General features: G+C 41.1%; 1 protein-coding gene across 4 annotated transcripts in view; it reads right to left on the minus strand.

The window, feature by feature from the left end:
* LOC144957909 (uncharacterized) overlaps positions 1-11,526 on the minus strand; it is a 28,554-nt gene extending 17,028 nt beyond the window's left edge. For 2 of the 4 annotated variants that reach the window (XM_078889458.1, XM_078889457.1), the window contains exons 1-2: positions 3,948-4,061; positions 120-2,474 (exon numbers count right to left, since the gene is read on the minus strand). In XM_078889458.1, coding sequence (XP_078745584.1) covers positions 120-2,474; positions 3,948-3,966 — 2,374 coding nt within the window. In that variant the 5' untranslated portion in view covers positions 3,967-4,061. Of the gene's footprint in view, positions 1-119; positions 2,475-3,746; positions 3,870-3,947; positions 4,062-9,450 lie in introns of those variants that run through there. The other 2 variants (XM_078889459.1, XM_078889460.1) reach the window with 2 other exon arrangements.
* Positions 11,527-11,894: the final 368 nt, after the last annotated feature.

The raw sequence follows: 11,894 nt of genomic DNA on the forward strand, positions 1-11,894 counted from the left end.
GAATTGGCCTCCAGTAAAAAGACATTATGTTCTCACTTTGGAAATTATACTGCATTCCGTAAATATACGGAAAATTGGCAACCTTGGTTTTATTATGTCATTGTAATCTATGGACTTACCTCTCATTCGTTTGGAAAGAGGCGTACTACCATGCACCGTTGGGATATCCAAATTAATCCTGGAAGCCCCAACAAGTCGACCAGCAGTTCTTACAGCCCCATCATGGGTAGAGCTGTACTGGGGATTACAGTTCTCTTCGTCATTCGGTTCAATCTTTATGTCCTGTGTTTTGTTGTCCGTGGGACCAACGCACTTTTCAACAGTTCCTGCTTTCTGAAGACATCCTTCATCAACAGTTTCCGCATTCCAATTTTGTACACAGACATCATTAGGACACAGTTCAACATTTTTTACATCGTTATATTGTGTGTTGTCGTCCTGTGAATCAACGCATCTTGTGACATCATTCACTACATTTAACATTTTGCTGTCCTCGGGACCATTGTATCTTTCAGTATTATTCAGTGAATCCATGTCTTGTTCAGAACTCTTTTGGGAATCCATTCCATCAAGACTTCCATTTTGTGCAGAGCTGTTCTGGAGACCATTGGTTTGTCTAACAACAATTTCCACCTGCGTTTTGCCGTCCAGGGAATTAGTGCACCTTTCAACATTTTCTACATCCCTTTGTGTTTTTCTGTCCCGAAAATCAGCGAATCTTTCATCAACAGTTTCTACATACTCGTCTTGTGATTTTTTGTCCTGAGAATCAGAGCATGTAGCATCAACAGTATCTGCATTCAAGTCTTGTGTTGCTTTGTCATGAGAATCAACGCATCTGTCATCAACAGTATCTGCATTCAAGTCTTGTGTTTTTTTCTCATGAGAATCAACGCATCTGTCATCAACAGTATCTGCACTCAGGTCTTGTGTTGCTTTGTCTTGAGAATCAACGCATCTTTCATCAACAGTATCTGCATTCAAGTCTTGTGTTTTTTTGTCCCGAGAATCAGCGCATTTGTCAACAGTATCTGAGTTCAAGTCTTGTGTTGCTTTGTCCAGAGAATCAACGCATCTTTCATCAACAGTATCTGCACTCAGGTCTTGTGTTGCTTTGTCTTGAGAATCAACGCATCTTTCATCAACAGTATCTGCATTCAAGTCTTGTGTTTTTTTGTCCCGAGAATCAGCGCATTTGTCAACAGTATCTGAGTTCAAGTCTTGTGTTGCTTTGTCCAGAGAATCAACGCATCTGTCATCAACAGTATCTGCATTCAAGTCTTGTGTTGTTTTGTCATGAGAATCAACGCATCTTTCATCAACAGTATCTGGATTCAAGTCTTGTGCTTTTTTGTCCCGATAATCAGCGCATGTGTCATCAACAGTACCTGCATTTCCTACATCCTCCTCCGGAGTTAGGCTCGCATGAGGACGACTTTCAATAACAGATCTGACTTCAATATTTTGTTCAAAGCTGCCGAGGGGAACATTGCAGAATCCAAAAATATTTTTAAAGACCGGATCCTGTATTTCGATGTCATGTGGACATTTTGCACCAACAAATCCCACATCGCAGTCATCTGAACATTTGTATCGGAGATACATGCTAATTGCAGCTCTCAAATGACTTAAACGAGTTCTCAATGCCGTTTTATTACGTCTAATGCTATCAAAAGCCATATTTTTTGTTTTAGTTTCCTCGGGACACATTTGACCAATAGATCCTGCAAGCCGATCTTGTGTACACTTGTCCTGAAGAAAAGCTTCCTCCTCCCTATCTTTTGATTTGCCATGGATGGGACATCCTTCAGAATATATTCTCAAGCACCTATCATGTGTACACTTGTCCATATACCTATCTTGTGAACAGCCGTCCTGTGGATTCCTTTCAGCAACAGGTCCCAACTTTTTATCTGATGTATAGCAGCACTCGTGACATCTTTCAAAAGTTTCAGCATTCCTATCCCAATCTTGTACATGCATATCTAGACATCTTCCATCAACAGTTTCTACCTCACCCTCCTGTTTGTCATATTCGGTTTTCGTGCTCTTATCACTAGCCATGTGGCCTCTTTCAACAACAGTTTCCAGATTCCTATCTTTTGTATTGCTGCAGGCAGGACATGTTTCTACAACAGTTTCCCCATTTCTATCGTGTATACAGCTGTCTTCAACAAAAATCTCTACCTCATCATCTTTTTCGCAATCATTGTAACACATTCTATCAAGAGATCCTACATCCCTATCTGGTGCATACATATCATGACATGGTCTATCAACAGTTTCAATCTCATCCCCCTGTTCATGACTGGCATCAGTCTTCGTGCCCTTATCGCCAGGAGGATTAACGTCATCAGAATTCCTAACAGATCTTTCGGGGCTACCCAAAATTCGGACACCTCCGCCATTACAATTATTCACACATGACATAGATCCATCCGGAGTCCAAATCTCACATCCAGAGGTCTCAATATCTATGGGGGGGGGGGGGAATAACACAAGGACAAGTTATTTTCCTCATCTGGTTTTATGGCGCTTGCAACACATTAAGGTCAGCGCCAGCAAAAAGATATAAATACGTTACTAAATTCAAGATTTACGACAAAGATAATTTATAGGTCCTCTGAGTAGAAAAGTCCAGTTTCCAGCAGCCTAGTATCACTTTTGACTAGAGATTTTACCGCACGAAATCTAATTTAACCACGACCTTTGAATGGATTTGTGTTTTGGAAGGACATCCGTAGGCCAGGTACCTACTTCATTTTACACCCGAGTATCGTGAGAGAATGTGAGTGAAGAGCCTTTTCCAAGGACTCAATTATAATCTGCTCAGATCCGAATTCGAAGCCTTTTCTTTTAGATTCAAACGCTTTGTCAATAAGGGTACCAATAACTCGGTTGGTAGAGCAATCTCTTCACACGCGAAGAGATCAAGATCGGGAGACCTTCCGAAAGCTCCTAGCGCTATGATTTCACCGTGGATCTTTTTGTCAGGCGTTTACTTATTAAATTTGTCATCATATAGATGCATTTTAAAAACTTTGTGAAAGTTTAAAATTTCCTAATTTGGCCATTGTTTTGACTCTCGGCCGCCATTTTGATCTGTCAAATATTGAAAGGTAGTGCAAATCAGTCCTATGGTCTTTTTTTTTCTCTATTAGGGTTAGACATAAGTCTTAGCAAAGATGCTAAGGTGTTTTTCCTAATAAGGTTAGTTGAGGAAATATAATTTGAGTTGCTTCCCTTGACACTAGAAGCGTTCGGAAGGTCTCCTCCAAGATCAATACCACGTGCAGTCGAGAATTTGTTTCTAACCCCCTCCCTCCAGCAGTGAGTGGGGAAGACTACCGTAGCTTCACAGCACGCCCAAAGAGCACAACCCTCCCCCCCCCCCCCCCCCCCCCCCCCCCCCCCCACACACACACACACACACTCCACACTAACTAAAGATCATATAACCTGATGAAACAGTTTGCTATCACTTGCAATATCGAAACGGACGGGAAACAGTAAGTAATAACGGCGTTGGTCGGAGTCATAAACGACAATCGACTCAGCAAATGCTTTTTAAATAACACCACATATAAAAATGAAACTTATCTGAAAAAGTAATATTTATCGGGCATTGCAACTATCTAATTGAAAGTCCATATGGCCAAAAGATAAAGTAATATAATAAAAGTGCCGTGAAACTACGGAAGTCCTCCCCGAGTGGGTAACTGGAAACTGGATCTAGTGAAAAGTACTGTGTGAAAGATAAACTTCTCTTATGGATAGCAAGCAACTGCTATTGTCCGCTTCACACTGCAGGAACGCCCATCTCCACGGGCCTCCTAACAGCTCTGAAGGATAAATTCATTCATCAATGACCGGTAGACATAAAATATAAACATTAATTATCCTATTCACAAAGTATAAAACGACGAATATCCTAAGGATCTAAATACCTTCTATGTTTTCTGACATCTTTGATTTAAAGTTAGAAACAAATCTGAACCACAATGAGGACAACTGCGAATGTAACAACTGTCCGCGCAAACGAGGGGGACTTCAAAACGTTCTACACATTAAGCATTAAATATTAATATACTATGCTGTGCGCTAGGCTAAGAAACTCACAACATTGCCATTCGGAAATATAACGGACCAACACACAAAAACTATTCGTAACCTTGAACGTTTAATAGAATGAAGTTGACGTCACTCGGGTCTTTGTTATTGTATTTTGCCATCCGCTATTATGAGTAAATCTCACTAAATTGTATTAATCCGTTGGTTGAACTATTGAATACAACTCACGAATTGGCCACAAAAGAAAACAAATCGTGAGTTGTATCCAATAGTTCAACCAATGAAATACCTTGTTTCCATGATCTATACAAACGACAACTCACTAGGCGGTGCAAAAACCAAATAATGACGTCAAAAAGCCAGACTTTTTGGGTTTCAGTGTCAGGCAATAAAGATGGCTACGACATAACGTAACAACACATAAAATGATGTGTAACCTTAAAGGGTATTTTAGTGAGAACTACTCATAAAAAACGGCTGAGACTCCAAAGGCTGACTTAAAACAATAACAAAGATCTAAGTGATTTCAATTTTGCCATCCGCGTTTATGAGTAATGCTCACTGAACTGTATTAACCCGACTATAAACGTTCATGGATACACATGTGTGTTGGTACGTTATACTTCCGGATGGCAATGTTGTGAGCTTCTTAGGCAAGCGCAAACTATCTATACGCTCAGGCAATCTACCCACAACATGTTGCAAGCCGGACCTAACGTATCAACACACAACACAAACCTGTCTATAGATAGAATGCGCTTGGCCAAGGAGTTCACAACATTGCCATCCGGAAGTATAAACGACCAACACACTAACTCTGTGTAACCATGAACTTTTATAGTCTGGTTAATACAGTTTAGTGAGAACAACTCACAAACGCGGATGGCAAAAACAACAAAGGCCTGAGTGACGTCATCTGCATACTATCTATAGTCTGATTGAGAACTACTCATAAAAATGTCTAGCTACAAACAATAACAAAGAGGTGAGTGACGTCAACAACGTCCCTTCTAATGAACAAACAAAAAAAAATATTACAGCTTTACCCGCCCCCCCCCCCCCCTCCCCCAAACAAAAACAATATCAAACAAAAAATATTTCGGGCTCTAAACCCTTCTTCGGCTAATAACGAAAACATTCAAGACATTAAGACTCCATATAAAATCTGGACAGACGCCAAATAAGTATTGGACACAAAACTAGGGGTAACCTTACACAATCATTAATACAATTTAGTGAGAACTACTCATAAAAACAATAACAAAGAGATGAGTGAATGACGTCAACTTCATTCCCGCTACACAATGTCACAGCGGAACAACTCCAGATAATATGCGCTTGGTTAAGAATCTCACAACATTTCCATCCGGAAGTTTTACGGACCAACACACAAAAGTTTGTGTCACCTTGAACGTTAATTCATTATGGTCTGGTTAATACAGTTTAGTGAGAATTACTTATAAACGCGGATGGCAAAAAACAATAACAAATACCCGAGTGACGTCAACTACGTTCAATGAATAGAAGGAACAAAATTGTCGTCACAGCAGGATTTGCCACTAGCCAGGCATTTTAATGGTTCGTTCTCACTCAATCATTAAATCAATCGAACTGAAAACACTCTTGGTTACACAGTTTTGTGTGTTGGTCAGTTATATCCGGCTGGCGGATGTTGTGAGTCTTTTGGCTAAACGCATTGCATATAGGTATAATAAAATTGACGTCACTCGGGTACATGTTATAGTTTACCACTGCGTCAACTAAAAAGTGGGAAGATTTTACCCTTTTGTAAACAAAGGGACATAACAAAGTATAACTTCGATCCAATAAAAAAAAATGACGCTGTTATTTCCCTTTGACAGAATCGGGAAGATAAACCGTTTACGCATTCTAACAAAATTAATAAGTGAATCAGATGCGTAATGTAGGTCAATTAATTAGAATTTACCCATCTGAGTGAAATGATACGTTATTACTAATGTGCGGTTATGTGGACTTCAGATTGGAAGGTCATGGATTCCACTAGACTCACATTCTCTTATTGGAAAATAAGCACCCGGCCGTTAACAGCTTTGTCACTGTCGCAAAATATCGTAATATCGCACCTAACAGGCGTCATGTCACGATCTAGATGTCAAGTCACTAAACAGAAGTGGCAAGACAAGCGCCGGTAGAGAATGAATCCCCGAGCTGCGTACTTTAAATTGCAAAGGGGGAAAAAATGAGCTTTTATATATATTTACTAAATGTGCTCAACAGCAACATTTAACATGTAGGATGGAACATAACGCCTGTTAGGCAATATTACAATTTTTCGGACAAAGACAACGCTGTTTACGGCCAGGTAATCATTTTACACCTGAGTTTAGTGAGAGAATGTGAATAAAGAGCCTGTTCCAAGGACTCAACTAGGCGCCGAGCGCGAGATTCGAACCCAGGACCTTCCGATCCGAAAGCGAGTGTCATACCACTAGACCATATAGCCGCCGAAAAGAAGAAAAGGCCACTCTAAATAGCTTTAGAAATTAATTTGCCCCCAGCCTGGTCGAAAAATGCTCCAAAGTCCTGAGAAGAGGTTCTAAGAAGCAAGAAACAATTTATTGAGTCAAAGAGACACAGATACGCAGCGTCGTAGCTGACGCCAAAAATTCGTATTTTCACCGCAAGCATCGGGACGAACATCGTGACAAATAGAATGGCACGTACGACACGAGGGGAGTGGGAAAGAAAGAGAGAGAGAAAATTAGAGAGAGATAGAGAAAGAGAAAGAACAAAAAAGAGGAAGAGAGAGAGAGAGAGAGAGAGAGAGAGAGAGAGAGAGAGAGAGAGAGAAAGGGAAAGAGAGAGAGAGAAAGGGAAAGAGAGAGAGAAAGGGAAAGAGAGAAAGAAATAGGAAGAGAGAGAGAGAGAAAGAGAAAGAGAAAGAGAAAGAGAGAGAGAGAGAGAGAGAGAGAGAGAGAGAGAGCGAGAGAGAGAGAGAGAGAGAGAGCGAAAGAGGAGTAAAATGACTCATATAAAAGATACAAAACAAAGTAAATTGCGTATTGGCCTTTGGCCTATATAAGGTAAACAAGAAAAGGATGGCATTATAGTTTAAACATAGGTAAACATGTGTTAGTTTGTGTGTGTGTGTGTGTGTGTGTGTATGTGTGGACAGATAACAAATAGAGAGAGAGAGAAAGAAAGAGAAAAGTAGAGAGAGATAGAGAAAGAGAAAGAACAAAAAAGAGGAAGAGAGAGGAAGAGAGACAGAAAGAGAGAAAGGGGGAGAGTGAGCGAGAGAAAGAGAGAGAAAGAAAAAGAGAAAAAATAGAGAGAGAGGGAGATAGAGGAAGAGAGGGAGAGAGCGATAGGGGAGTAAAAATGACTCATATAAAAGATACAAAACAAAGTAAATTGCGTTTCGACATTTGGCCATTTTAAGGTAAACAAGAAAAGGATGTATGTTAAATTACATTGACATTATAGGTAAACATGTGTGCATTCGCGTGTGTGTGTGTGTGTGTGCGCGCGTGTGTGTGTGGGGGGGGGGGGCAGATAACAGAGAGAGATAGGAAGAGAGAGAGAGAGAGAAAGAGAGAGAGAGCGAGAGAGAGAGAGAGATAATGAAAGAAAGAGAGAGGGAAAATAAGAGAGAGAGAGAGAGAGAGAGAGAGAGAGAGAGAGAGAGAGAGAGAGAGAGAGAAAGAGAGAGAGTGAAAGGGGGGTAAATATTGGTCTTATTCAGGTAAACAAGGAAAGGAAGTATGTTAAATTACATTTTAGTTAAGACGTTACGGGTAAACACATGTGCGTTCGTTCATGTGTGTGTGTGTGTGTGTGTGTGTGTGTGTGTGTGTGTGTAAGGGAAAGAGAGAGCCAGAAAATAAATGAGAGAGAGAGAGAGAGAGAGAGAGAGAGAGAGATAGAGAGAGTGGGATTAAGTGTAGGATAAACCAAGATAAATAAATTAATCAGAGGGACCGGAAGGGGGTAAAGAGGAGGGGGGGGGAGGGGGGGGGGGTAATACTAGACGGCGACAGTGCTATTATTGACCCCCTACCTCCCCTGTTAGGATGAGGTACATTTTTTATGGGCAGATAACAATAACTTTGACGTGAAGCATCATTACGATCAACATTGACAGTACTGTCGTAAACAATAAATCTCTCTCTCTCTGCACTGCGACAGACGCCTGCCGTATATCGCACATTTCTCGATCTCTTCACGTGCCACAATAAACAATAAATAGACCTATGTAATCATACCAACGGTAAACAACCTGGGTAGATGGTTTACTTTAACAATCACTGTCATTGTTACACTTCGGACATTTGGGGTTAAAGGACATGGGGCGTGGTCATGTTCTCTCCACTACATTAGCAATCATTGACATATTGGATGAGCATTAACACTTCGGACATTTGGGGTTAAAGGACATGGGGCGTGGTCATGTTCCCTCCACTACATTAGCAATCATTGACATTCTTTGATGAGCATGAACAAGGGGCGTGGTCATGTTCTAGGTATTAACTAGGAGCACATGTGACCCGCCGTCTCAAATCGCTAATATATCGGGGTGTACCAGTAGATATGGGAGATGAAAATTCAATTTATAGCCACAAATATGAACCTTTTTATCCTCACCGGTAGAGAATACAATTACTTATTTCTTACAATGTACGGTTGTCTCTCGATATAGGTCGACACCTACCTACTTGAAATTTGGAACAATTCGGGAGTTTTTACGGGGAAATAACATAACGGAATAACTATCTTTAAAGATTACTAATGTGTCCCCACTACGTTAAAAACATGCTTTAAAACTCCAGTATTATATTACACCCGCCCTGGTAACAGAACATCGTTTTCAAGAGATTTTAATGAATATAGTTCCCCCGTCCCCCGGCTAGTACCAAAAAATTGTAATATTACAATTTCACAGTAGTAGTAGGCCTGCCTACTTACTACGAAAAATGCGTAAAAATTACGAATTCAAAATATTATTGAAGATGAAAGTTAATGCCATAGAATGCAATATTAAGGATTTTGAAAGTATTATATAATCGTATGTTGAGTAAATTGATTATCTATAAAGATCATCAACTATAGCGACTACAATTTTTACTTCCAAGAAATCACGAATTTTCTAAATTTTCAAGTTGGCAGGCCTGTAGTAGTAGGCAAATCTGAATTAACTCACTCAACCCCAACACCGACTATATCCGGGTATTTTTTTACCCCATGCCCATTTATTACATTTTTCTTTGATAAATTATAGGTTTCGTATCAAAGCTATTGTTTTTACATGTAAATCTTCATCCCGACATAATAAGTGTTTTGAGACGATGGGTAACACATGGATTAACTGAAAGTTAAAGTGGAAATATTTTGACTTACGTCTATCATCATGGGAAAGAGGTCGTCCTCGATGTACGGTTGGAATTTCCTCTACTCTCTCGGTCTTCCTTGTCAAACATGGGGGTGGGTGCTCTGGAGTGATGGGGGCAGCACCCAGCGGGCGAGGCCTTTCGCAATAAGGGCATAAATCAAGAAGTACTTCCGGCTCCGCACTTTCGACATCGTCGACTGAATTTGGTTTTTGATCATTGGGTGGGGCACTTTCACTTTCACTATCGTCGTCTTGAATAAGTTTGCTAAGATCAATGGGTGGCACATATTCATCGTCGTAGAACAAATGTTCTTCAGGTAAGCTACTATCTGTGGATCGCGTATCATCATCGACTTCGACTAAATTTGCTTCTTGAAGTGACCTTTGAACCTTGGGCCAGTCATTTTCACCACCAACGACTAAATTTGTTCCTTGAAGTGAGTCATCTTTGGATCGCGCATCGTCACCGTCACCGACTAAATTTGCTTCTAAAAGTGAGCTGGAAACCTGGGGCTGTGCACCTTCACCACCCACGACTACATTTGTTCCTTGAAGTGAGTCATTATCTTTGGATCGCGCATCGTCACTGTCACTGTCGTCGACTAAATTTTCTTCTTGAAGTGAGCTTTGAACCTTGGGTCGTGCACCTTCACCACCCACGACTACATTTGTTCCTTGAAGTGAGTCATTATCTATGGATCGCGCATCGTCACTGTCACCGTCGTCGACTAAATTTTGTTCTTGAAGTGAGCTTTGAACCTTGGGCTGTGCACCTTCACCAACGACTAAATTTGATCCTTGAAGTGAGTCATTATCTTTGGATCGCGCATCGTCACTGTCACCGTCGTCGACTAAATTTTCTTCTTGAAGCGAGCTTTGAACCTTGGGCCGTGCACCTTCACCACCAACGACTAAGTTTATTCCTTGGAGTGAGTCATCATCATTGAGCCGGGCACCTGCTCCATTTTTAACGAGTAAATTTATTGTAAGGATGTCGAAGCGAGGGGCATCATCTCGTGGCCGCGGAGCTCCATCACCTACTATTAAAGAAGGGCGGTTTCCAGCAACAGTGCTCCTTCCATCAGTCCAATTATGTGTAGAACTAGAACTAGCAAAATGATCCTGAGCACCGTAGTCCCTCTGTATGGGATGAAACTGGATCCTACTAACAGCCGGGTCGTCTCTAAAATGACTAGGTCTAAAGTCTAGGTCAAAGTCATGCTCAAAAGGGATGCCTGGATTGCGCTCCTGAACTAGTACTTGTACTCCTCCAGAACTTCTCTCTCTCGATTCAAACTGTCCGGCCATAGAGCTATCAGTATCAGGGGGAGAGCGACTATAGTCTAAATCAGGCACCGCGAATCCAATACGACCAGCCAAAGGAAATTCGTCTTCATCAGTGTCTAGAAAGTCCACCATTTCAAAAGAATAATTCGAGTCCGCGCTATCATCGTAATCGCTTTCGCTTTCTACCCTTTCACTACTTTTACTACGCCATTTCTCAATGGGTCCAAAACATGCATGCAAAACTTCAAAGCTATCATCAGATTCATTAGCTTCTCCATCATTGCCAGTGGAAGTAGAAGGATTGGAAATTGCAGCTCCGGTGTCCTCCACAGATTTAGCCTGTATCGGAATATCTCCATCGGAATTACCTATAGCAGCCGGTATGTTACTTTGTGAACGAATTACAAGAGTGTTCGAAGTATTTGAACCGTCAATTGCTTCGGAGTGAGTATTTTCTTTCTCATCCTTACCAGGAGAATCCATGGTTTCCTTTGGAGAACCGCTGGAAGTTGTAGACATCATATTTACGAAAGATGAATATTCTGTACTAGTGGAGTCTTCGGCTTCGTTGTTACAACTCATTCCGGCATCCATCATTGCACAAATAAATATTTCATTCCAAACACAAGAAATGTTCACAGATTATCCTATCCGTGATCACCGAAATTGTCTTTGAAATCAAAAGAAACACCACTGAACTTGTACGTCTGTCGTTGACCAAAGTCAAAGTGAATGACTCTTTGCGACATGAACTTTTTATACGTATATTGAATCTATCACGTGATTTTGGATATCTCACAATGATATTGCAACTTTTTGAGAAAGAGGGAGAGAGAGAGAGATACCTATGGATGGTTTGTGACAGCGGTAAATCCCTGTCGTAGAAAAATACAACTAAGGCGGGGCTTATTGGCCTCCCTGGGGACGAGATTTATTTTGCTTCTTTTTATCCAAAGAAGGGCAGAGGTGGGAGAGGCGTAGATTAGTGGGTGGTCGTGACTTTGGATTAGAGTCGTGGGTGGTGACCACAGTAAATCTCATAGATCTGTGGTGAGAAGGACAGACAGAGGTGGGGGAGGGGCGTAGATTGGTGGTTGGTCGTGACGAGTCGTGGGTGGTGACCACAGCAAATCTCATCGATCTGTGGTGAGAAGGACAGACAGAG

The sequence above is a fragment of the Berghia stephanieae genome, chromosome 12 (genome assembly GCF_034508935.2).
Source record: "Berghia stephanieae isolate SIO BIC M18660-M18661 chromosome 12, UCSD_Bste_1.3, whole genome shotgun sequence".
NCBI classification, from domain to species: Eukaryota; Metazoa; Mollusca; class Gastropoda; order Nudibranchia; family Aeolidiidae; genus Berghia; species Berghia stephanieae.